Source organism: Pipistrellus hanaki, assembly GCF_964339955.1.
Source record: "Pipistrellus hanaki genome assembly, chromosome: 11".
Taxonomy (NCBI): domain Eukaryota; kingdom Metazoa; phylum Chordata; class Mammalia; order Chiroptera; family Vespertilionidae; genus Pipistrellus; species Pipistrellus hanaki.
In genome coordinates this window covers 17435220-17462373 of record NC_140513.1, presented here as the reverse complement: position 1 = coordinate 17462373, position 27154 = coordinate 17435220, and the positions used below count along the sequence as shown (strand labels likewise).

The window sequence follows — 27154 nt, the reverse complement described above, 5'->3', positions numbered from 1 at the left end:
AATCAGAAGTTAACAAGTCAGATTTAATATCAAACAAAAAGAAGAGCAGTTGTATGGGCTTCCTTTAGAGAACTCTGATACCACCCCTAAGTCCGAACACTCCTCACCCCCAACTCCAAGTTCATCGAAGGCCAGGGGCAACTGTCTGACTGTCCCACATTCAGCAGGACAGTGTTCCATGCAGAGAGGAGAAATAAAAGGGAACACAACTTCAGCCACAGTGTAACAGTTGCTGTACAGTCAAACAAAATCTTAGCGATCGCTTCAACAGAAGTCTCAGATAACTGAGCTGTGGCAAAGTATGTTTTAAGGACAGCAAAGTCTTTTGCTTTGACTTGTAAGAGATTGTGTGAGTGACATAACCTGTGAAATGATGAAAAAATGCACCTTCTATCTTTGAGGAAAACTTACAGGTGTAACTGAGTGCTGGTGGCTGAGAGTCCAAATTTCTGGAAGGGACTTCTCCATTAGCTTCAGGGTATCTTCGAAGGCCTTCTGCAATTCTCTTCCTTGCTCATCGAACTCGAAGAGAAAGAGCACCTTTAAAATGCAGTGTATTTCATCTAGGACAGAAACGTGAGGGCGAGTTCAGTGGTGTCCACAGTTTCTCTCTCATATAAAACACATTTAACATCACATTACAGCTGCCATCTCCCACATTTTCTTCTCTCTTCCCCAAAGCGGGAGTCATTCGACACATCTACTACAACAGGAACACACACACTAAGGGCCCTGGCAGGAAGCAGGGTCCCGCAGCCTTCACCTTGCCTCAGTGCTCAGCTCTCCCAGCTCAGGCACCGGGATGCCAATAGAAGGAAGGAGGCTTTTGGGGACCGGCTAGGAAGGGCTGTTTCAGGAATGTGCCCTAAAATGACACTTCCTGTTGACAGTTTTGCTCGTTCCTCTAGTTGGAGAAATTCTGTCTGTCTGTGCTGTCCACTGACTGTCTGTCTGTGGGCAGGAGCTGTCAGTCAGTATTGAGCAGATACCTTTCAATTTTTCAATGCCCTGCACCACTTCATTTAAAGCCTCCAAAAGGGCCAGCTCCTCCAGGGGGTTTCCTTCTTTGAGGCTGTGCTTCTTCCGCTCGGCCTTACGGCGATTCTTCGATGACCGCCTGTTAGGAATTAGAGGGCTGTTTATAAAGGGCTCTTCTTGTGCCGAACATATTAAAATGTTCATGTTGGCCACTAACTTTCTGAGAAACCAGGCACCTACAGATGGTATCTGTACTTGGGAGAAATGGTGATGAGGTGTGAAAAGTGATTTAAAAAAAAAAAAAAAAAAAAAAAAAAAAAAAACCCACAAAACTTGGCAAGTCTTACAGGCAGGAATAAGAAAAATCCTAAAAAGTATTATCTGGCCTGATGCTTTCTTTGAAATACAGACGAAAATGAGGTCACATCTGATAATAAGAGCTAAACAATATACAGAACACTGAACTTGAATTTTATAATAAAAAATTTAAAGGCAACAAGATAAAACTTAAAATTTGAACATAATAAAATCTATACAAATCCAATAGTCCTTCCTGCCTTGGGTCATCAATATGCCATTTCTTTTGTCTGGGGCTCTCCCAGTCCAACTTTTTCCCCCCAAATGTATTTGTATTGATTTCAGAGAGGAAAGGAGAGGAAGAGAGAAATAGAAACGTCAATGGTGAAAAAACATAATTGATCAGCTGCCTCCTGTACACCACCTCCTGGGTATTGAGCCTGCAACCAGGCATGTGCCCTGACCAGGAATGGAACCATGACCTGCCTCCTGGTTCATAGGCTGACGATCAACCTCTTGAGTCACACGAGCTGGGCTCACCCCAACTTTTAAATGCCCAGTTCTAGTCGCCTTTCTTACAGTTTCTGATCAATTCAGTTGAATTATATCATCTTGCATTGTTCAGTCTCCCAAGTAAGGCTCTAACTGTTATAACTCCGATCTCCTTAAAAGTTTTCTGCAATCTTCACTACAACTAGCATATAGGTGATCAGTAACAAATTGCTACACTGAGTAAAAATATGATGATATATTTATTTCCTCTTCCAATCCTGAGTTTGAACTGAAGACTACAATCTTTTTTCTTTATAATATTTTTTATTTTTTCAGAGCCCACCCATTATAGTCACATAGTATTTATTGAGTGAATAAAATCAGATGTTTATAAATTGATATGCAGTGTGAGGTCTGTGTGGGCACTGGGTGAGCACACAGGCCATGAAGCTGCAGCGGAAACGTGTGAACACCAAGTCTAACCTATTGGATGTGCTGGGACAGGCCTTGCACAACTTCCACATGGCCTTGAATGACCTCCGGCTCCTGCAGCAACATCCTGGTAGAAACCAACCCATTTACTTGGACTTTCTCCATTGCCCAGAGTACGGTGGGTGTGATGGGTAAGCATGATACATACGCTGATATCCTGGAGTTGCTGTGGGAATATCTGCCACTCATGTCACTGCCGTTCATGACACTGCTAGTTTCAGAGTAGAGGTCAGACTGTTGACCGCGGGACGCCTCATCATCTAGAAAAGGACCAGATGCAGAATGAAAACTTCCTGCTAATGTGGGTTTACCTTCAGTGGGGTAGGTGGGTTATAGTTAACCAGGGCATAGCTAAGGATGGATGAAAATTATTACAAAGTTGATCTCAAAATGAAGTGAGATAATATTAAATACAATTATTACTATATACCAGTACACCAGTGCCAAACCGCTTTAGTCTTTTCTTCCTTTTTATTACAGCAAAGGAACTTTTAGAAATGAGAAGACTTATTTTATAAAACACAGTGGTCTAACACTCTGGCTGGGTGGGATGAGGGGAAGGTTTGGCACAGTTCTTCCCATTCGTGCTTGGTGCTGCTCCCAAGCCCTCCACACACACACACACACACACACACACACACACACACACACCCCGATACACAGCCCCCAAGGATTTTCACAGAGGCTTAGACTCCCCACGACACAGTACCCACACCGCAGGAGACACAATAAGCAGCCAAGACAAAGCGTGATGATGTTGTCCACCCCTCCCATCCCAGCACCGAGGGTTTCCATGTAACACTCACCCAGATAGACACGCTGCGCTTGCTCCTTGAGCTCTCGAACCACCAGTAAACGTTTTTTATGGTGACTGAAAGTGGTTGTCTGAGAGTCTAGAAAAGCCATGTAGTTTTTCTGGGCTGAGGGTGAAGATGAAAAATAATTTCAGCATCATGCTTAAGCACAGAGAAAACTAGAGGGGAAAGGTGAGAGCTGGAATTTACCAAAAAGAAATAGGTTACTAGGTTTTCCAAGGAAGATTTTTTTCCTAGTGAGTATTAACCCTCCCCGTTTTAAGAGAATGAACCAAACTGAGATTCCAGATCTTAGAACTCATCGACATCATCCTAGAATACTCTTACTACTAAACATTCAAAATCACCTGAACAGACTTGATACCTAACCCAAAACAGACCTGGCAAACAAAAGGAGCACAGGAAGCTATTAACAAACAGGAGGAAAGTCACTGACATGCTTCCCAAACACAGGTGTGCGGCCCATGAAGATGAACTGTCAGCGTTTTCCTACGTTCTCAACAGTGGGGACAGTTTAAATAAGAGCTGGCTAATGGATGCTGTGGGCTCAGGAAGGGTGCCTCAGTACCCGAATCCAGGTACCCAAAGTGAATGGTACAGAGAGAACCCTCCTCGTTTTAATTAGAATGGGAGGAGGGAGCAGGCTGGGTAGGAACGTCAACACATGTCAATGTCAGGAAGACTAGGCCTTACTTACACCTAGACTGCACTAAATATGGCAGCGCTGGAAATTCCAAAGATTTCCATCAGTCAAGCTGATGTCCTTTCCAGCTGAGCTTGGGAGGGTTGCAGTGACACCAGAGTACTCTACCCCTGGAAACACATATCTGCCCTCTAGAAACCAGCAACCTCATTTGCGAAAGTTCTTATTTTCATTTTGAAAAAAATCCAAACCTACAGAAAAGTTGCAATAGTTCAATATACATACATAAATCCTACCCAGAACCTCAATTTACCAATTCTTAACATTTTGCCATATCTTGGGCTTCCAGTTTTTACACTCTCTCTCTTACCATTATTTTTGTAGAATCTTTTAAGAATAAGTTGCAGATATGACCCCTTCTTAATACTTCAGCAGCTCTTTCTTAAGAATAAAGACATTATCTAATATTACCTAATATAAACACAATATAATGATTAAATGTGGAAATTGTGTATTCATACAATACTATTCCTTTCAAGATAATCATCTACTCCCAAATGCAAAGGTTCTCACTCCTATCTTATCACAGACTTTTCACCTTCAAATATTTCATGTGCTACCACCTAACTGGTTAGCCTGTGAAAAGCCCTGGTCAGATGTGAGTAATACACCAGAGGAGAATTCTGACGGACCCCATTTGACACATGAGCCAAGGATGTAATAACACCAGAAACGCTCTCCCACATCACCCCTCCACTTCCAAATGAGAAAATCTATTTAAATGGAACCCTCACCTTCTAAAATGGAAGGCTTTACGTTGGTTTCTATAATATCCAGCCTGTTATACTTGTAAACCTAAGAGGAAACAGACAGTAATTTCAGGCAGGATACATTCAAGTTGCCAGAGAGTTCAGACACTTAAGAAAGAAGTGGATCACTTCAGAGGAGTGAGCCTCCTATAAGACAACCACTGGAAATGCAACTCATTTCAGTAGAATACCGCAATATTTCACACTTAGAGGAGTAACTAATTCCCGACATCAAGAATAAATTTTTACATGGTTTAACACTTGTCCTTAGAGTGGGAACTGAACTATCAATTCACTTCACGAGCTCAGAGGGAAGGCACTGGGGCTGACCATCCCCCCTGCACTCCTGCTCTTTTCTGCTCAGCACCTAATGCTGGGAGGGCTGCAAACATTCCCCTACCAGTCTCAGAGCATCTTCCCAGGCAGCTCCTTCTAACAGCAAGAGCACAGCTTCTTCATAATCCTGGCAAAGGGACATTAAGACAAACAGCAGGTTAAGGGAGCAAGCATGTCAGAAGCCCTTCTGCCTCCCCAGCTATCCTCCGGTCCCAGTTCTATCCCTGGCCTGGCCTAGAGCTCATGCTCAGTACATATTGATCCGAAACACAAAGGAGGGCATGCATTCTGCAAAGAGCACAAGGTGAGTATCATATCCTATTTCCCCAAGCATCAAACCCACCAAACAGGTCTGCTAAAAAGGCCCACTTCGCCCTGGCCAGGGCTCAGTTGGTTAGAGCGTCATCCTGTGCACTAAAATGGTTTCAATTCTGGGTCAGGGCACATACCTAGGTGCAGGCTTGATCCCTCATCAGGGTGCATAATATAATTTATTTAAAAAGATAAAATAAAATTTTTCTTCCAAGACAGACCCCTCTGGATCAGCTGGCATGTGCCACAGTAACAGGCCCACACCACAGGTTCACAAAGGGACATAGTAGGATGTTTGGCTTACATATGTGTGTACTGTATTGAGATAAAAATCTGCTGAAGTAAAAGAAATATTTCTAAGAGAGAGCATGAGTGTAAAAACCAAAAAGGTATTTAAAGTCAATCACCTTGTTTGAGAATGATTCTTCCTTACTCTATTTTGCCAAATTAACATAAAAAGTACGACTCCCTTGAGATTTAATTTAGCACTTTCTACCAAGGTCACACCACTAGAACATATTATAGTAGAGCTCTCGGGTATTCTACATACGAGCACTCATATAGAGATATATTGAATTTAGATTTCCAAGTCAAGATGGGAGACATTAGGGCAAACTATCTCTGAACATCCTAATTATCCACTGTTGTTCTTTTTTATCACAATAAAAAAAAATTACCGATTGATTTAAGAGAGAGAGGAGAAAGGAGAAAGAGAGAGAAGAGAATATCAATTTGTTGTTCCACTTATTTATGTATTCACTGGTTGATTCTTTTATGTGCTCTGACTAGGAATTAAACCAAAAACCTTGGCATATCGGGGCGATGCTCTAACCAACTGGGCTCCTTGGCCAGGGCCTACCATAGTTTTTCAAATTTTCATGATCTGTAAGTCTTTGCTTGATAGCGGGGCACTTTTAGAAAGGATAGAGTGAGCTTACCTGGGCATACTGTTCCAAAACTGTGGCCGCCTCACTGTGCTTACTCTGCTCAACTAGCTTTCCTGCAAAGGTAACAAGAAGCATTTGACCACAGTTGGCTTGCTAAGAACAACAGTTCTACCAAAACCCAAGGTGAAATGGTTTTGGGTAGTACTATTTAAGTAAATATAGCTTCATACAAACTGGAGATTGAATTCTACAGAATACAAGTATACATTCCAATCAAACTGCTTTAAAACAGCATTTTCCTAAGTGCTGACTGTTCCAGAGGATAATAACAAAGTTAAACAAAATTTTTCTGCTAAAGTATTTAATTAATATCTCTTCATTATGTATCAAACTATATACTTTGTGAATTTCTTTAAGAGAAAGAGGCAGGAATACCATGGAGTTTATCTTGAATGGAAGTTATAATCTAAATTTAGCATGAGGTGTGAAAATCATGTATAATTAAAATTAGCCATGAAAAAGACATTAAATTAACTTACAAAGGCATGGATAAGGGAAGCTGACCTAGTAACTCACACTAATCCATTTTGTCCTCCTATTGGAAAAAATTGCTATTTGCTTGGTTGAACACTAGGTGGAGCTAGTTGGCTTATGCTTGGGGTCATGCAGTGTTGTTTTTATTATAGATCCTAGAATCATAGTCAGCCCAGTGGAGATAATCACACTATGAGAGGCACATAAGACCAGAAGCTGACTAAGGGGCTGGCAGATTCATGCCTCCCATCTCATGCTAACTCCTGGCCACATTATGACTGACAAAAACAGAGTCACCTATCTTTTCTTTCTTTTGCTGGCTCATGTAAATTAATAAAGTAAATGTGCACATGAAACAACTCTGCCATATAACATTTCTCAAATATTACCATATAATATTTCTCAAATATTTCTGGCCACTGTGTTCCCCACCATTTTCCACTAAACATCTAGAGGTCTAGGTGTTCACCATAAGGTAAATGCAAACTAAGATTTATAAATAATAATTAAAAAATCACAGATCATAGGTCATAGAGCTAGAAGGTACAAACTACCAAAAATACCAGTTTATAAAGCAGAAGTAACAATGGAGCCAAAATGAATAACTAAAAGGGCTAAAATAAAAAATTCTCACATTTATAAAGAGTTCAGCTTGAAAAATTGGGAGGGCTTTCTAAAGAAAAGTGATCTTACACATTTTTATATTTCCAAGGAAAAGAATAATTCAAATGAGAATATGTACATACATTTAACAGGATATAATTTGGTTTTTCAGGAATGCTTCCCCCCCCCGCCCCCCAGAGATAATATTAATAAAGAAGCTGAAACTGGTTTGGTTCAGTGGATAGAGCATCGGTCTGTGGACTGATAGGTCCTGGGTCGAATTCCAGTCAAGGGCATTTACATTGGTTGCGGGCACATCCCCAGTAGGGGGTGTGCAAGAGGCAGCTGGTTGATGTTTCTAGCTCTCTATTCCTCTCCCTCTTTATAAAAAAATCAATGAAATATATTAAAAAAATAATAATAAAAAAAGTAATATGTAGCCAAAACCAGTTTGGCTCAGTGGATAGAGCGTTGGTCTGCGGACTTAAGGATCCCATGTTCGATTCTGGTCAAAGGCATGTATCCCCGATGGGGTGTGTGCAAGAGGCAGCTGGTTGGTGTTTCTCTCTCATTGATGTTTCTGGCTCTCTATCCCTCACGCTTCCTCTCTGTAAAAAAATCAATAAAATATATATTAAAAAAAAAAAAAGAAGAAGAAGTAATATGCACAAGTCTCCTGGAAACGTAAGGGGAAAACATACTAATCAATCTCTTACTTTAAGCACAGGCGAGAGGACCAGACCCTCCTCTCACCTCTTCTCACAGGCAGACCTTAACCTTTCCTCTGCTCGAAGGAGTCAGACTTGGTATAGCCTTGCCTCTGGTCTGATGAGTCCTTAGACCCTGAAACCCCTAAACTGCCTTTGTTTCTAATCTGCAAATGCTCATGCATTTGGCCTCTTCTTTTACCTCATTACTGAAAATTGCTATTATGGTTTCCAACAATCTACTGCCTATACCGAAGAGCCTCACCTCAAAAATCATCTTTAGCTTTATATAGGGCACATGGCCATCCAGTTACATTCCATTAAGCGTGGCCACATAATGTTAGTTTTGGTGAATGAGATGGAGAAGTAACAGTGTGACTTGTAGGTCATTTCCAACTTAAAGGTAAGTGTGCGCCCCAAGGAATGGAATGAAGATTAGATTAACCCCACTACAGCTCTCTGCCCAGAAGAAGGCAGAGCCATACATCGGGAGGACCAGTCAGATGAGAGATAAACTTTTATTATACCATTGCATCTTAGGACTCCTGTTGTAGCAGTTTAATTTTTACTCTACTTAGTAAAGCATTCCAAATGAATTTTTATTGAGTATAGGACTGCATTAAAGTATGTTGCCCTAACTTTCTTTGCAAAATTGACAAAACAAACAAAAAATAAAAAAACCTCTGGAGAAGTTCTCATTTTGGGCAACCCTTTACATGTGTGCTTACCTGCCAGAGCTCTGCCGAGGGCAGCCAGCTGCTCTTTGCTCAGCTGAAGCTGGGCCGCCACACAGAGAGCCTGCTGCCAGCTGCCAGCAGCCACAAAGGCATCCAGAGCTTTTTGGTGGGCACCACAGCGGGCAAACACCAGCCCCCCCGGCTCATAGAGGTGCTCCTGCGTCAGGTGCTCCCCGTAAGCAATGCTGATATCCTGTGACAAGAGATTGAGGGTTGGTGAGGAAAGGTGACAATCATATTTAAGTTCCATTGTAGGCTGCCTTAGTTGCTATGCTTGAAACTATTGAATTTAGGGAAGTCCTATCATTGATCAGTGAATCCAATCATTCTTCCATTCAAAACCTTACTGATGATGTGCCATTTATTCACTTAACAAATAATTACTGGGTACTATTCAGGACAGTGACAAAAGATGCTGCAGTGCAAAAATAAAACCAAACCAGCAAAAAAACAAACAGTAACAAGAACCACCATCAAGTTCCTGCTGTAGAAATAGAGGAAGGATTTATTTGCAGGGGTCAAGGCCCAGGGAGTGGTGAGAATAAACCACATGAAGAGTGAGAAAGAGTGTCCCAGGCCGAGAGCAAGGAAGGCACCGTGGCCACCAGGCAGGAACATGTATGGAATGCCCAGGAGGAATATGCAAGAAGGCTGGTTTGGTAAGCAGAGAGCATGGGCTTCCTGACAGAGGAAACCTGAGTGTTTTGAAGGACGAGTGGGACTAAAGGAAGGGGAAGGCAGAGGGCTGGCAGAGGCAGTGGGTGCTAAAGAGGCGGTCAGGAGCCAGAACACAGAAAGATGTGAGCAATTTGCAGATGAACTGGAAATGATGGCGATGGATGAGGGCACAGTGAGCAGTGGTTAACAGCACGGGATCCGTAGTCTAGGTCAGCCGCTTCACAGCCCAGGTCCTTAGGCAAGTTGTTTTCTCGTCTATAAACTGCACAACACTAACATGTTTTTATGGGAATTATATGTTTAGCTCACCAGTGGGAAAGATCTGCACTTTGCAGGATGATATTATGGGGCAGAGAGGCCAGGCTGCAGAGGGCGGTGGAACCAGGGGCCCATGTGGAGGCTGTGTGGGTATTCCCCACAAGGAATCTGGGACAATACCTAGGTTTCTGGCCTGAGCAAGTTCTTCAGAGTAGGAACAGGTCAGAACCACTGTCTCAGATAAGAAGTTCAAGATGAGGCTAATTTGTCTGAAGATGAACCTTGAAACCAAGGACAGTGTTATTGACTCAGGACCCTCACTCTTTCCAACTAAGGCACAAAGCAAAACCAGGAGCACAACGTTACACACCACACACCTTGTGCTGCTGCGAGTCTGGTGGATATAACTTCAGAGCTTCATTATACAGGTTCTTATCCTTTATTAAGTTTAAGCATTCTGGGAAGTGCTCGGGTCCTGCAGGAATAAGATTCATACACACATAAGCTTAAGACTTGGAAGCAGAAAGGATTTCATTTTTACTAACCATCTCTAAACAAAATCAACAGGGACGATTTCTGCACAATCAGAAAATCTGGAGAAGAGAATTCAGGAATCTGAATTTCAATGAACACCACTGCCGATTCTGAGGTATTAGAAGAACTGCCTGGGATCAGAGTTCTACTTTACAGGACTTTTTCACACTACCTCTGACCAATGACCATCCAGCCCAACTGGTTCAACCTCCTTAAGAATCACCTGGGATGTGTATTAAACATACACACAACGAGTACTGCCCAGCCCTAGTGACTCTTCTCTGTCCCCCTCCCAGCCCTCAGGAAGGAATCGCAACTGCTGAAGCCAGAGGCTGCAGCCCAGGTCAGGGCCAGAGGATGGAGGGGTGGGGGATGGAATCAGAGCACCCGCCACTGCAATTGGCCCACCCCATCACTGATGAGTAAGTAAGACCGGCTTCCAGGGCACCGCAGTGGGCACCTCACAGACAAGCCAAGCTTCCTTCAGGTGTTTGCAAACACCATGAGAACAGTGAGTTATCTAATTTTGATTCTGAGACAATGAAGTAGATTTAGGAGCCAATCATTCTTAACCCAAAAAGAATCTGCTCTATTTCCCTAGCTGCAGAGCCCCTCAGCTCTTTAAAAAACACATGCTGCCGAAACCGGTTTGGCTCAGTGGTGGAGCGTCGGTCTGCGGACGGGGGGGGGTGGGGGTGGGGGGGTGGGTGGGTGGGTGGGTGGGTGGTGGTGTCGGTCCCAGGTTCGATTCTGGTCAGGGGCATGTACGTTGGTTGCGGGCACATCCCCGGTGGGGGGTGTGCAGGAGGCAGCTGGTCAATGTTTCTCTCTCATCGATGTTTCTAGCTCTCTATCTCTCTCCCTTCCTCTCTGTAAAAGGATCAATAAAATATATTTTAAGAAAACAAACAAACAAACAAACAAAAACCAAGTGCTTTATCCTCAGTTCTTAGAACATATAAAATCAGGTATATTTATGTAATTGTTAAAGATTTCAGGAGTGGAAATTGAAAGCAGTGTGTGTTTAAACTAACATTTAAATTTATACCTGCCTAGTTCCAAAGAAAATCTGAAGTGGAAATAAGCACAGTAATCCTCATACTCACCACATTTGCTGAGGTGGCCAATGGCCTTTTCATACCGTTTCAGGTATTTGTCAATGGTGAACCGCTGATAATTAGTTTCCATTTTCTTAAGTGTATTAAGAAATGGGAGATATTCTTTTGGATCCTAGAAAAAATTATAAATAGAACTTTATTGCTTGTGATATTTACTTATAAAAATAGACATATAATAATTATAGCAGTAAATCCAAAGCTACATAATTTTAAGAACATGTACCATATTAATATATTAATTACTTTTTATATAATACTAGTGTCCCAGTGCACGGATTTGTGCACATTGAAAGAAATTAATTAGAAGAAATATTTTAATCTCTATTCGCCCTTTCTCTATAATAGAAGTGTCAACCAAATTAATGATTGACAATGACAGATCAAAACACATGCATGTGATTGGCGCCAGTGAGAGATTTATATGTATTGTGTGTGTGCGAGTCAACTGAGCCTTTTATATATATATGTGTGTGTGTGTGTGTGTGTGTATGTGTGTGTGCATGTGTATGTGTGTGTGTGTGTATATATATATATATATATATATATATATATATATATATTAAACTTGCTTAATTAGATGTGCTTTTTGATGTAGCTAAATTTTTTCCAACCCAGTGAAGCACCCTAACTTCTCTTTGTCATAAGTATAAGGTGCCCACAGTGACCATTTCCGGGCTTGGCTGGACTGTGGGCTGCATTTTGCACCTTGGCAGCATTGGCTGCGATTTGGTGGGATGTCACTCCAGGGTGGTGGCAGGGCCTATATCCCACTTGGGAAAACTGAATGTTGGTTTGTCGGCACCAGGTCTGTGGTGCTATTTATTTTTAAATGGCCAGTGAGCATCATAGCAGCTCCTGTGTTGAGTGTCTGCCCCTGGTGGTCAGTATGTGTCATAGCTACCAGTCAGATGGACACTTAGCCTTTTACTAGAGGCCCGGTGCATGGATTCATGCATGGTTGGGGTCCCTCAGTCCGGAAGAGGACAGACTGGATGCAGGGGTAGACACGGTGCAGTGGAATACACAGGGGCCATCTCCTCAGTCCCTGGGCAGTGGGCAGAGAGGCAAAAATGGCTTACTGGAATGCCTGACTGAGGTAGCTCAGTTGGTTGGAGTGTCATCCCGATTGTGGGTTCAATCCCATCAGGGCACCAAAAAAGAAAAAGGACCGCTTACTGGGCATATGCCACCTTGACATCCTTTGACCAAGAAGAGTGAGAATTAGCCAGGTGAATGGGGAGGGTGAGAGGGGAGGCAGAAGTCATGTGATCCACAAAGGTGTGTGTGGCTAAGGCAACAAAAGCACTGCCTTTCCTCTGCAGGCAGAGAAAAGGGGACCACGTGAAGAGATGAGGACAGAGATTCCCAGGGAACAGATCACAGAGGATGTTTAAGTAATATTATGGCCTTTGAATTTCATGCTGGGGCCATAGAGATTATAAAGTGTTTAAAACAGAAAAATAAAGAATCAAGTTTCCTTTTTGGAAAGGTCACTCTGACAAGAGCAAAGAAAGGAAAGTTAGAGGATGAAACGAAGGCTGCACAACAGATAAAAAGGGTGCAGGCCCGGGCTCTCAAACATTTTGACTGTAGCATGCTAACGGGGACAGAGGCCCCGAACCTTTCTAATCTCTGTGTTCCTACTTTCCATTAGTAACTGAGCTACAAAACAGACCTGAATTGAAATACGATTCGTTTGTTCTATTTCCTTAATAAGAGAATTTGTTCGCACATATGCCTATAATCTTAAAAATAATCCCATAATTTTATTTCACTTGCTCAACCTAGCAATCAAAACACTTTGATAAGCAAAGAACTATGATAGAGAATGGCACTTAGAAGCGTGGACCCGGAGACTCTCAGATCTGCCTCCAGGCCTGTGCTCCGAACAATATCGGGCAGAACACTGCACCATTAGAAGAGGGATTCATGCTGCCATAATTACATAAACGAGAACCAAAAAGATAGCAAAGTAGCAACTCCACGTACCTTCTGTGACTTCTCAGCTACCATGAGGACCAAATCAAAGTCATAGGTCCCAAGAGAATGATCATATAATTCATTCACATCCACTAGCAGCAGCAAATACTTGAGGGCCTCTTCAGCACTCACACCATCAGGAACAGGGGTAGCACTTCCTGTCAGAAAACAAAACAGAGCAAAACCATAGGGCAAAAGCCCCCACACCTGGCATCATAACCAAATGACAAAGAAACACATTTCCCAATAGACAGACATTTCTGACTCTTTTGTACATGCAGCACTGAACAGAATGACACAGATCTTAAAATGGCCAAAGGCCACACGTTAAATCTGTACTGTGACACTGGTCCTGGTCGGTGCCCTCTCCCGAGCTGGGAGGACTGAGACAATCAGGCCCCGAAAACACTCTTTCTGTGAACGGGTCTCTACCTTGAAGCTCGTGTACCTTCTGCAGCACAACTTCCAGTTCTGGGGTTGTTTTCTTCACATGAGAGGTGAGGATGGACAGGCAGTACCTGAGGTCAGATGCGAAGAGCAACACAGGATGAGAAGGATGAACAGAGTAAGGACAGGTATGTGCTTGTGACATTCACAAGATGCCCCTAATGCGGCACACGTACTTGTCAGGGTCTATGCTCTCCATGGCAGCTCGCATGGCATCGCAGATAAGGTCCACTTTACTCCCCTCGAGACCCTTGGACTGTGGGACAGTGTCGGGATCTGGTGGAGGGTACATGGTAGTTGTGACATCTTCTTCCCTAAGAATAAGTGTGTATTAAAAGGTCACTAACTGAACCAGTCCCCCTCCTCAAACCATTCACATAAATCACATGAGACAATAAATAAAAATAGCTATTAAAAAAAAAAAAAAGCTACTGGAAAAGTTTAATTATAAAAATACTGATAGAAGATAAAAATGGAGAAATTTATTGAGAAATGAAAACACATCTACAAAAGACCTGTACAATGATATTCATAGGTGTTTTGTCCAGACAGCCCAAACAAGGCACAGACCAGGTGTCCATCAACTGGGGGATGAATGAACAAACTAGTATATTTATACAGTGGCATCCTATTGAGTGATAAATAAGGTGGATTTTGAATACATGTAAAGTGGATGAATCTCAAGATAATATACACTATGGGAAAGAAGCTTTATTTACATAGGAAATTAAGCATTCTGAAACCATTTATAAAGTTCCTGAACATGTAAAACTGATCCAGGGTGTAAAACTCCAAACATTGGCTGCCTAGGGGTCAGGGACTGACTGAGAAGGAACTTGGGGGGAACTTGCTGGAGGTTTAGGTTACAATGAAGTATACATTTGTCAAAACTCACTGACGGGTACATTGGTGATTGCATTTCACTATAAATACAACGGGACCCCGTATGCAAACAATGCACTCTAGATAGTGCTATGCAAAATGAAATACTGAGGTAAAGGTAGACTAATGTCTATAATTACCTTGAAATTAATCTAAAAATAGATGATGCATGAACCGGTGGCAAATAGTGATAATGCAAATACAGAAAAATATGAATTCTAGAACCTAGTGAAGCTTCAGGATTCTCATGTGACAATTCTCTCAACTTTTCTTTATCAAATTTCTCATTAAAAGTTGGAGAAATGGTCAATACAGACATAAGAAGATACAATTTTCTTTTTAAATTCATAAAAACAAAGTTTTATATTCTACCTAAAAATAAAGTCAAATAATAATTCTGACCTACGTACTTAAAGTCTTAGTTTTAAATACTGTTTTAAAAAGGAAAAATCCAGTACATATGGTTAAGAGTTATAGTGATAAAAAAAAATACTAGACATTAATTTTTCTCCTCTAGCTATCTATCTATTTGATTTCCTTAACCAGAAGAGAGAAAATCATGTCTACAATACTCATGAATTATTCAAAATACTTACTTCAATTCTGTGAAAAACAAATTAATGTGATTTACAGAATCAATTTGCTTTATGAAGGACTCCACATTTTCAAGAAACACCTACCCAAAAAAAAAGGACAAAACATTTTAGTTCAGATCACATTAGTTCAAGTCTAAAGTAAGCTAGAGTAAACAGCAGCGTGAGGAAGTTACCTTAGGGTTATGATCATAAATCAGGTTGAGATTAATTCTCAGTTTTCTCATGCATTCAAATGCTTCTTTAAACATAAGCCTGTGAAGAGAAAAGACAGAGAAGCCATTTCACAAAAAGCAAGCTCCCTGGACCCAGCACGTTTCCATTATGATACAAACCAGTTCTAAGGAGATTACAGCCCAAGTGCCCAATAACTGCTAATGGGTTTTCACTCTGAAATCACAGAATAAGATAATCGGCTACCAAATTCATTCACCTTCTGAAAAGGAATGATTTAATCATCATGACAGGATGAGGACTACATCCTCACAGTCACACTCATCATGGAACTTGGGTCTGTCTTAACAAAATAATGCAAAGCTTCTCCTGTACCGAGTCAGACCATGAATCATTTCCCTGCTAACAGTGGCTCAGGCACTTTGGGTCATGGCCCCCCTGCGAACCTGAAAGCCGTGGGCCTCCTGCTAGAAAGACATGCAGACACAGCTGGTGCAGTGGCCCAGGTTTACAGGCCATCTGAAGCCAGTGGGTCCCCTTATGCCAGGAAGCCCTGATCTACACGATGAGCTTCATGATCCCTTCTGCTGGAAATGTCACTATACCATACGGCATTAAAATCAGTGTGGACCATGTCACCACAATCAATTTAATTAATAAATATTAAAAAGAAAAATCAAAGTGTAAAAAAAAAAAAAAAAAAAAAAAGCCTCTGAGAATCTGATTGGTGACATCTGTAATGAAGGTTTTCCAGACTTTTAGGTTTTAAATCTTGAAAGGATACTTATGATCTTCACACATAAGTCATAACAAGCTAACTAGTCCTGTACGCGGTACTTACTTGTCCAACCACTTCCGAATCTGAGCTAAAACCAGGGCTCGATGATGAACAACTTCTAAGTTTCCCCTTGGCATCTTAAAATATATAAATCAAAATAATAATGTTTTAAATTAAATAGAAAACATTTAAATACCCAGACTACACAACTTTACCTAACTTCACAGTGAACTACCACGCGAGGTAAAATGAGCCCACTTTTAGCAGAATCTAGTTGTGCTCAATATTTATACTGACTTTCCAGAAAAGCTTCCCTATAAGCCTTACTGGTCAGAGCCTCTATGAACACTCTTTTGTAATAAAGCTAACAGAACCTGGCAAGGAAAGACTTAAGAGTAAATTACTGAAAATGAAAAGAGAGCCTAAAATACAATCTGCAAGAACTGTTTGGTATTGACTGTCCAACAGCAATCAGAAACACAGCCTGAAAAATCAGCTTACCTGTAATATCAGCTTTGTGTCCTGGGGCACAACAGTGACAATGCGTGAACCCCTCTCCACCATCCGCAGTGTTTCCCCGTTAGACGCGTGACTGCTGCTCAGACCTGCCTGTAATGCTAGAGACAACAAGGGCCTTAAGAATCACTGTCATGACCAGGCACTCTCCATTACCTGCACCTGAAACTGCATGTTATCTGAAATACAGGAGAGCAGTTACTAACCAGGCTCCTTTGCTCTCCCACTCAACCTCAAGACCATCAGCCTTTGTGATAAACAGTTGCATCCCTCGAACTTGCCCTCTCTCAGAGCCTTCATGCATATTCTCACACAACTCATTAACTGACTTGGAAGACACAGGGAGAATGGGCAGCATCTTAGCGCTATGATCATACCAAGGAATGATTCAATTTCCAAGTTAGAAACTAGGAAAATAAATGGGGTTTTTCAGAATAAGGAAAATACACACACAAAGGGAAGTGGGGTTGAAGGTGAGGGGATGGGTGGGCAAGGAATAGAAGAAATAACAGCCAATTTCCTACAAACTGAGTCTTGTGAGCCACATGCGGCTCTTTGGCCCCTAGCGTGTGTTTGTTCCACAAAATACCATGTGCGGGTGCACACGTACAGTGCAATTGAAACTTCGTGGCCAAGGAGCAGAAGTCAGTTTTTGGCTCTCAAAAGAAATTTCAATCATTGTACTATTGGTATTTGGCTCTGTTGACTAATGAGTTTGCTGACCACTGTCCCAGACAAAGTCCTTCAAAGGGTACTGCGGAGGGTGGCCACAGTAAGAAAAGATTACAAAGAAGTCACAGCATATTGCTCACTTGGTATTTACTGGTAACTCAAAGTAAAATATTAATTGTATATTGAAATTTCCTGAACAATTTTTATCTATCTTTAGAATATTCTGCTTAAGGAAGGACTTCCTTTTCTGGAAGTCTTTGCTGACTGGTGCAGGATGATTGAACTGCGATGCTGTGCTGAGGTTAGGGACGAAGGAACTAAATTCTAATGGTATTCTCCTGTCCAGGACTCCAGTCAAAAGCCAAAGTAGGTGAAGAACTTGAAAGTCATCAAGACCTCAAAAGACAAAAGATAGTGTATTTTATACACTGAGAACTTACTTTTTAACGAAGCATCACTCAGACAAAAACACTGGCAGGTGTGAGAATGAGTCGTTAACAACAAAAACTCGTCATATACTGCAAATGATGTGATATTGGAAGCAACCTACAAGGCAAGGGAGATAAGGGGAAATGTAGCTTTATTACTTGGAGGCAACCCTGAAGAAGATCTGTCACCAAACCACGCCTTTATACCTCATTGTCATTGATGAAAAAGCGACACCTGTTAGTCAGACCAAGGACATATTCCTGCAAAGAAATAAAACTGAAATTATAAACAATTCTAACCAAACTATAATAGTTAAACCTAACCTTTCAATCACACAGTTCTACTGACCTGTGATTTCACATCTAAGTCTCTATAATCAGGGCTGAATATAGACATGTTAGATGTGGGTGGTCCAGAAGCCATCCAATCCATCTGCAGGCCCTGTCATTTCTATCTTCTACCTGCATCTCAAATATGCCACCTTTCTGCCCTCTCTGCCTCTATCCCAACAGTCACTTCCACTCTGGCTCCTTTCCAACCTACTCCCCATCTGGCAGCCAGAAAACCATGAAGCAAATCACATTATTCTGCTGATTTAAAGTTACTAATAATCTTCCTACCTTTGTTAATAAATAAAAAATCCACACTCGCTCCTTGAATAAGCTGAGCTCTTTCCAAGCTCAAGTGGTGTACAGTTCCTTGTCCCTGGAACACTCTCCCTTCCTTGGGGAGCTTTCTCTTCCATCACAGCTCAGTTCACACACCAGAACATAGAGCTTTCCACCAAAGTAGGTCCCGATTCCTCACAGCTACCATCTCCCACTTAGTCCCCAGCACCTCAACACTCTGTCAGTACATCCTGCTTGTTTTCTTCATTCTCCCTTTGGAAGGGCTAATTATATAATCTGTTGATAGGTTATAAAGTCCACAAGAACAAGGGTTTGAAGAGCTATTTTGTTTTATAACAACTGTATCCTACCACCCACCACAATTATAGGCATTTTAATATTTGATGAATGACAACCTACTGAATACTACTTTCAAGATTACATTTCTGTTGTTCCCAAAAGGTATTTAATAAAACTAACTTTGACTGTTCTGTACAACTGGGGATGAAAGTTTGCTAACTGCATTCTATTTTTAAATTTACAGTTCCGAGGAAGGGACTACTAAAGCCTGCTTGCCAGGCAACCTCTTAATTCCATCTCACAGAGCAAGCTGGGGCTCAGGGAACTGTACCTTCTCAATGTTGCCTTACAATTTAGTGGAGAACCAGGCTCACATCCAAAGTCCATATTCTTTGTACCTAATGCTATCAGATCTTGGATCCCTGCTTTTAAGTGGTAAATTTTTCTGCCCTGTGATCACTTACCTTCCCTCCAATTATGGCCAACTCAGTCTGTGTGCATTCATAAGGAATTTGAACAGGAAATCCACCCGGGTTCTTCCAGGGTTCAACAATTGGAGAAGGTGATTCTGCAGGATTAGCAGATGAGGTTTACCAAGAGCTGATCTGCTCTTTGTAAAGCACTGTCTCATTAATACTTACTAAAACACTTAACATGCAATTTGGATTACTTTCCAAATGTATTCTGGAAACTCATTAGGGTATTCCAATTCATTACAAGAGAAAACAGGTAGTAAACACTGGCTGCCCTGGCCTGTGTGGCTCAGTTGGTTGGAGCATCATCCCATGCACTGAAAGGCTGTTGGTTCAATTCCCCATTAGGGCACATGCCCAGGTTGTAGGCTTGATCCCTGGTAGGGGGCGTTAAGGAAGAAACTGATCAATGTTTTGCTCTCACAGTGATGTTTCTCTCTCTCCCTCTCCCTTCCTCTCTGTCTACAAGTCAATAAAAAAAATTTTTTTTAAAAAGAAAACACCAGCCAATCGTTGCTATAGCTTAACGTTTTCCAGAGAAGTTAAAAGACCTTACAGTCAATGTGGCACAGACAAGATACAAGTCATGTTTTTAACAATGAAACATCATATAAATCATAAATATGCTTTTCTAACTGTGATACTCACCCCAAAGGTACTTAAGTATCTGACCACCAGCTAGTTGCAATGCTACTGTCTTGGTCTTGGAATTGCAACATAAGCTGATTATGACCCCATCCACTGTCACAGATGAACTGACAAAAGTAATCAAAAGGAGAAAGGGGATGTGAACAGATCTAGTTTTTCTCAAAAGTAGTGACATTTCAGATTTTACAAAACAGAAAAATAAAACAAGCAATTTCCTTTTAGTGTTACTCTGCTTATTTCAATACAACATACACGTCACACACACACACAATAAACTACTGCAATCACAGATAAAGCGATTACCTGTCACATCACACTATTTTCCACAATACACATAAACTGGAGTCTACATTGTGAAGTCCACCATTCCTATTCTGGCAGCAACTCATTATAACTTACTGCCACTTATCGCCTTCATTAGACATACCTGGTACCAATATTATTTCTGTATTCTTAAAATATAAACTACATTAATGAAGCAGTTCTTTGAATAAGATGGTCTGTAGGAACATAGAACACTCCCTATCACTATCATATTCGTTCATGGAAATCATGGAATTCGTTCATGGGGAGAGGGAAAATGTGCTGTTGCCATCATATTTCCCCCCCCCCCCCGAGTCAATGAAGGATACATCTTAAAGAGACTAGATATGTCTTAAAGGAAGTGAAAGAGATAGCGATTTAAAAAAAATGATTCCAATGCTAACATTTATTCAAAGATTTTTTAACCAATTTATGAAATACCAAAATGTCCTAAGTTTTATGAGGATAAATTAACTGTCAGTTAAGAAAGCAGACTCTGGAGCTACTCTTCCTGGGACTGGGGTCTCAGGCAAGTTATTACCTTCCCTGTGCCTCAGCTGTCTCAGCTGTAAAATGCTGACAGTACATATTCCAAAGAGGTACAGTGAGAAATCCGTGAGTTAATAGTGGTAAAGCACTAAGAAGAGTACCTTTTACAAAGACAAACTGTAGTATGTAAGCTATTAAGAGCTGCAAGCTAATCAAGGGACTTTATATTCCTCAAAAACATTGATATTGTATATGAACAAGCAGTCTTTTTTTTGAGAAACAAAGGTCAAAGCAACAGAAATATATTTTAAATGACTTTCTCATTACCTTTTCAGTAAATGAAATGACTGCCTCTAGCTTTTTTCTATAAATAATTTTAAATTTTATGTCTCATCACTATGTTGTACACCAAAAATATAATATTGTTTGTCAAGTGTAATTAAAAATAAAAATAACTTCTTAAAAAATAATTTTAAATTTTGAAAAGTAGAAATTTCATAATTTAAACATGTCTAATGAAAAATGCTCTGCTTTTCAAAAACCTTTAAGTGCTACATGTAGCTACAACATTTTCTGCACCGAGACATATTCACAAAAAGCTTTTAAAAATATAAAGAGTGCCAAAACCAGTTTGGCTCAGTGGATAGAGTGTCGGCCTGTGGACTGGAAGGTCCCGGGTTCGATTCCGGTCAAGGGCATGTACCTTGGTTGTGGGCACATCCCCTGTAGGGGGTGTGCAGGAGGCAGCTGATCGATGATTCTTTCTCATTGATGTTTCTAACTCTCTATCCCTCTCTCTTCCTCTCTGTAAAAAAATCAATAAAATATTTTTTAAAAAATAAAAAACAAACAAAACTATTTAAAAAAATAATAAATAAATAAAAATATAAAGAGTTATGAATCAAGATTAGGAGTTTATGACTGCATCAAAATGTTTGATGCATACAATGAGGAAAGGTTCCTAATTTTGCAATAAGGGTTTTCAGAGTTTAAATCTAAGCAGATCTTCCATTACAAATGAAGCTAGAGAGTAATATCAGTGTAGGCCCACGGTGCCAAGGGTGACACTGGAAACCTGAGGATTTCCCAGAGCTGCCCAGACAATACCACTTATCTACTGCACAACAGGGCTTGCCTTACAGAAATCAGCATTCATGAACTAGACGCAGTCAGGGATCAAAATGAAACTCAAGGCTAGGGGGGCAGTAAAAAAAAGAAGAAAAATAGAGACTTTTCAATAGTAATGCATCAGGTGCCAAACAGAATATAAAGAGAAAGAGGCCAGACATCAAAATACAGCACATATAAATAGATCTTTTAATAACTAACAAGGGTAATCAGAGTGACTGATTCTCATGGGCTAGCAATTGCCTTGCTAGAATGTAAGCATATGCTCAATTATAAATTTTAACACACTTCAAAATGTTTTGCCTCATCTGTTGGTATTTGTCCGTTTTTCACCACTTCTTGACACATTTTCAGCCTGTATTTTGACATGACTCAAAACTAGACTTAACCTCTTGCCAAGTGTGTCAAACAAGGAAGCTACTGCCTCTTAACCTACTTCATAACTAGAGTTATGCTTTTCTGTTTTGTCCTATGCTCATAAAGACAAAACAGAAAAGCATAACTCTACCTATTACCACATGGAACACAGAAGGGCTGTGATACCTAATAGTGAGCTGTCCTTGCTGGTCATCTGTCTCTGAAGAGGCCACGGTGAGACGGTAAATGACGGACTGTGGGCTGGACGGACTGTGGTGTACAGCCAGGAAGACGTCTTCTTGGATCCAGGTGAGAAAGCTGAGCTTCAGTGGATTTACTTCTTGATCTTCACCATTCTCAAATTGAATTCTGTTTTAAATATTAGAACAAAAAAAGAATATCCAAGAATGAAACTTTAATACCACCGAGATTTGCCTGAATGAAGGAAGAATGAACCACCCTGTATACAGTCAACACCTAGTTATTTGTAGGGGCAAAACCTGAAGTGATGTCAAATACTAAAACCCCCAAAATACTGTTTGTCTGGTTCGAAAATGTGGTTTCTGTTTACTTAATATTGTTTCTTATTCTCTGAGAGCTTTAGATTTATGAATCCGACCACACAAGAAAATTACCTGCCCCGGGGTTGACCCTACACTAATAAACCCAGAGGTTTTCCACTGTCCTACTTACCAGCATTCAAACCAAATTGCAGCAGCTAGTTAAACTTCAATAGAATGGGTCCTTTCCCAAGCATCCCACACCATAATGAACACGTTAACTTGAGTCTCTCTGCCTCTAAGATCTTCTTCTGCGGTGTTTATGCAGCAGAGGACAGTGCTGTTTGCTGCCTCATGCAGGAACTCATAACGGTCACTTTTTGCCTTTGAGTTCGAGCAGCAAACCCTCAGGGTGCATGAAGGAGCTGGGTCTCTAGCCCAAACTTCCTCCTGGACCAGCTCCTAGGACTCAGCCTCTCCACTGCATGCAGCCCCATGCAGGAGCATCCCCACCTGGGTCTTGACGACATTCTTCTGCCCACCACACCCAATGGTCCCAAGCCTTCTCTGCAATCCTAACCTAGTCCTAGTCCTTCTTCAATGATTGATTAGTATTTGCGTCCTTCATGAAGTCTTCTCTAAATGAAACTAACATTCTACATTGCCTTACACTTTCTTCCTCTAGTGATTTTAAGTTTGTGAAATAAAATCATCCATATAAATGTTTTTTGAAAATTTTTAAGCATTTATGAATCCGACCACACAAGATCATAACCTGTGTATGATTTAGGCAGCCCCTAAATCATACACAGGTTAGCTACATATATACATTTATAAAATATATTGCATATATTTAAGAAACATTCAGTTATTTGCTCTAGTTAGTTTATTATTACTATTAATTTAAGAATAAATGCTCCCAGGAGACAGAATAGAGCAGGAATTGAGAGCACAGACTCATCAAGAATAGACTCAAATCCTGGATTCTCACAGAAATGGCATTATAATTTATAAATTGGCTTCTGGGTCATTTTATAATGCCTACAGTGTACCTGAGGTATTCAATTATACCTAGTCATTTCTAGTATTATTTCCATGGGAAAATGTATTGTGATTTCCAAAATGAGCCTCAAAACACAGCACCCAGAGGTTTTGGTGTAGGAGGAGGCAAAGACAGAGGCTGCTAAAGGTCAGCCATATGTGAATAACCTAGACATCCTCATTTAGGTACGTGAATGCATTCTGCCCTGTCATTCATCTCCATCTTTCCCATGCAATGTTTCCCTGGAGAACCAAGGACTGTTGAGAAGAATGGACTTTAGGCCGGTTTATCACTTGGGCTCTCCTGCACCCATCATCCTACATGACATTCAGAATCCAGGTAAGTGGCTTCCCCAAAAGGGCTTAAAAACTAGCACCCAGGTGTGGTATCCACTTGTTCCACTCAGCAACAAGCACAGGACAACTGGGTAATTTAGGAGTAAATGCTGGCTCCTTCTGTTCCCAGACGTTCCCATTACTAAGAACCACCTACTTGTATCTCTTTTCCAGATGAGGTGTCTCAACGGAAACTTTAAATCCACTTCCACCCACAGCTCCCAGTTTCACCGTGGGATCCACAGTTGAACTATCACCTAGAAAACAAAATTTCAAATTCAATGATATTACCCTATCTATGAACACTTCTCCTCATACTAAGTTTATGGGGTTCTAGAAGTCAAACTACTTTACAAATAAAGCAATCTAGAAAACAGTCACATCTCAAATTCTTTTTAAAATCTCTGCCTACCTTTTAGGCTTAACCAAATCTTCTTTCCTCAGTCACAGTCCTTGCTGTGCCTCAGCAAGACCAGGGGAGGCCTGCCCTCTCACCCCAGTGCACTGCCCCAAGACCATCTCTCACCAACCTGGCATCCTTCATCAAAAGATATTCTCTTTCCATTCTTGATCCAGTTTATTCACTGTACAGCAGTCATTACAACCCTTTAAATAACTGAGTCAGAACACCACACACTTCTGCTCTCCACCCTCTGGAGGCTTCCTGAATAACACTGAGGTAGTACCAGAGCCTTCGAGGCCCCTTCGAGGCCGACAAAAGCTGTTCCTGTCACCTCTCTGACTCCACCCATCCACCCTCCCCTTACCTCCTCTGCTGCAGCCTCCCTGAAATCCTGGCTATTTCCTACACAGAGACAAGCACCTTAGCCATTGCTCTCTACTCTGCCTAGAATGTTCTTACCCCAGGCATTCGCATGGCTCCCTCTCCAATTGCCACTAGGTCTCTGCTTAAATATCACCTTCACATAGAGGATTCCTGACCACCTAAAAGCAAAGCCACCTTTCCCTGCCAGCACTTATCCTCATGCTCTCCCATACCCTGACCTTGCTTATTTTTTTCCACAGCATTTACCATCTCATAGACTTTAACTAATTTACTACCTTTCTCCCCAATTAGAAGATAAACTCCACAATTGTATGGACTTGAATAAAATGTGTTATATGAGAGACAATCAATAAACATGGAGGGGGAAAAGGAGCAATAACTGGGGACACATAAAATGTCTCCTATGCAAATTCTGGCATCTAATATGTCTCTACTGGACTCAAATGTGCACTACTCACCTCCAAGTTGTTCATTTGTAATACAAGCTCTTTCCCTTCGGTTCAGTAGCCCTTATCAGTATTCTGACTTGTCCATTCTGAGACCTCAAACTGGAATATTCTGACTTCAACATCAACTGCCAATCTTTCCTTTAATCCTAACACAATGCATTATTCCTCAACTTTCACTGTCACTTGCACAACAGCTGACGTCCGCTGCTTCTACACAGCAATTCTGACTCTCCCACCCACCCTCCCTCCTGCTGTGCTCCCCTCGCAGGTGAGCTGTCCACACCATGGCCATTGTCTGAAATCGCTCCATGTTTGAAAGGCTAATTTCTACATCCTACACTCTAATAACAACTCCCACAACCTTTTCCCAGGCTCTTATACCCAAATACGCTACAACATGCTCCTAACTCTCAAAGGCTTCCAGCTCCCCACTTGGTATTTTTCTACAGACACTTCCCTGGCTCAAACTCTCACCAGCTCCTGCCTAGTCACTCAGAACAGCCTCACTGGTATGTCTGTCTCCAGGTGCCCACACCATGGCCTGCCCGCACACAGACACCTGATACATCGCCCAAGAGCGGAGGTCTAGTCTAACCTGCCCTATCTGATCATGGGGTTGTAAGTGTCAGTATCATGAACGCAGGGTGCTACAGAATTTCATTCTGGGGAGATAGAGTTGAGTTGTTCTAAAACTGACTGTGGTGATGGTTGCAAGACTGCATATATACTAAAACCATAGAGTTGTACACCCTAAATGGATGAGTGGTATGAATAAAGTTATTTTTTAAGTGAATATAGGATAAAATATTCTGTACATAGTAAAACAATAAAAAATATACAATCTTAAATTAGTATCATCTAGTAAGCACCACAAAAGCTTAGTACTCTACATCTGATTCTTTTAAGCTAACAAAACTAGCAGTAACAGTCGTCGAGTATAAAGACAATCACTTGTTTACTTTTCATATTACAGGTTGATAAAAAAAAAAAATCTACTTCGAAAAAAAGTTAATTTTTACTTTTTCTGATTTTCCTTAACAATGAACACATTACTATTACTTTTTTTTTTAACGCTATTAAGAAATAAAAAGTTTGCCGAAGCCGGTTTGGCTCAGTGGTAGAGCGTCGGTCTGTGGAATGAAAGGTCCCAGGTTCGATTCCGGTCAAGGGCATGTACATTGGTTGCGGGCACATCCCCAGTAGGGGGTGTGCAAGAGCAGCTGGTCGATGTTTCTCTCTCATCTCTCTCCGTTTCTAGCTCTCTATCTCTCTCCGTTTCTCTCTGTAAAAAATCAATAAAATATATATTAAAAAGAAAAAAAGAAAAAAAAAGAAATAAAAAGTTTAAGGAGAACTGTTATAGCATTTATAGAGTAAAACTAAAATCAGAGAAGCTGGAGACATATTCTAGTACAGTAATTCCTTGCTTAACACCGGCAATGGGTTCTGTGAGTTTAGACAAAATGATATGTAACGAAATCTATTTTATCATAAGGTAAGTGGAATAAACAAGAGTTCCTACATAGCATCTCATCAACGTTCCAACAAAATGACACTGAAGGAAGGAGGGCCCACTGTTATTGTTAGTATATACAGAATCCTGCTGATTCAACAGAAAATCTGATTAGCAGGAAATTCCAATCCAAATTAGTTAATTTTAATTATTCTATCCTAGCAGCTAGCTATCTAGATTGTACTCTGAGAATGCATCAGTTATTTGAAAACAAGGCCACCAGTGCCATTTGCCTGTTTAATTTGTGACATGAACATAGAACTCACAACTAAAAACAAATGTCAGGTTTTCCCAGCCCATCAGGCAACTAGGAACTGAGAGCAATGTAGCTGTGGAAAACAACTGATTAGAAGCTACGGCACCTTAGTTGGACTTCCTGTCCATGCTTGCTGAAGCAAATTGCAAACCCGCTGGCATTCTGTCCTTCATTATAAAAAAGAAAAAATCCAGCCCAACCAGTTTGGCTCAGTGATGGAGTGTCATTGACCCATGAACCAAAAGGTCACTGGTTTGATTCCTGG

The 27154-nt window shown here is 41.1% G+C and overlaps 1 protein-coding gene across 1 annotated transcript in view; it reads right to left on the bottom strand.

The window, feature by feature from the left end:
* The window catches only part of ELP1 (elongator acetyltransferase complex subunit 1), a 58965-nt gene that overhangs the window by 6120 nt on the left and 25691 nt on the right, over positions 1-27154 (bottom strand). The window contains exons 13-35 of the mRNA XM_084899291.1: positions 24042-24141; positions 22194-22376; positions 19731-19837; positions 19074-19177; positions 17908-17961; positions 17713-17818; positions 16586-16701; positions 16148-16221; positions 15309-15387; positions 15136-15215; positions 13834-13971; positions 13643-13728; positions 13220-13368; positions 11219-11342; positions 9956-10053; positions 8634-8835; positions 6113-6174; positions 4927-4989; positions 4512-4572; positions 3066-3179; positions 2408-2519; positions 990-1117; positions 412-563 (exon numbers count right to left, since the gene is read on the bottom strand). Of these exons, the coding sequence (XP_084755417.1) occupies positions 412-563; positions 990-1117; positions 2408-2519; positions 3066-3179; positions 4512-4572; positions 4927-4989; positions 6113-6174; positions 8634-8835; positions 9956-10053; positions 11219-11342; positions 13220-13368; positions 13643-13728; positions 13834-13971; positions 15136-15215; positions 15309-15387; positions 16148-16221; positions 16586-16701; positions 17713-17818; positions 17908-17961; positions 19074-19177; positions 19731-19837; positions 22194-22376; positions 24042-24141 (2492 nt within the window). The remainder of the gene's footprint in view (positions 1-411; positions 564-989; positions 1118-2407; positions 2520-3065; positions 3180-4511; positions 4573-4926; positions 4990-6112; positions 6175-8633; positions 8836-9955; positions 10054-11218; positions 11343-13219; positions 13369-13642; positions 13729-13833; positions 13972-15135; positions 15216-15308; positions 15388-16147; positions 16222-16585; positions 16702-17712; positions 17819-17907; positions 17962-19073; positions 19178-19730; positions 19838-22193; positions 22377-24041; positions 24142-27154) is intronic.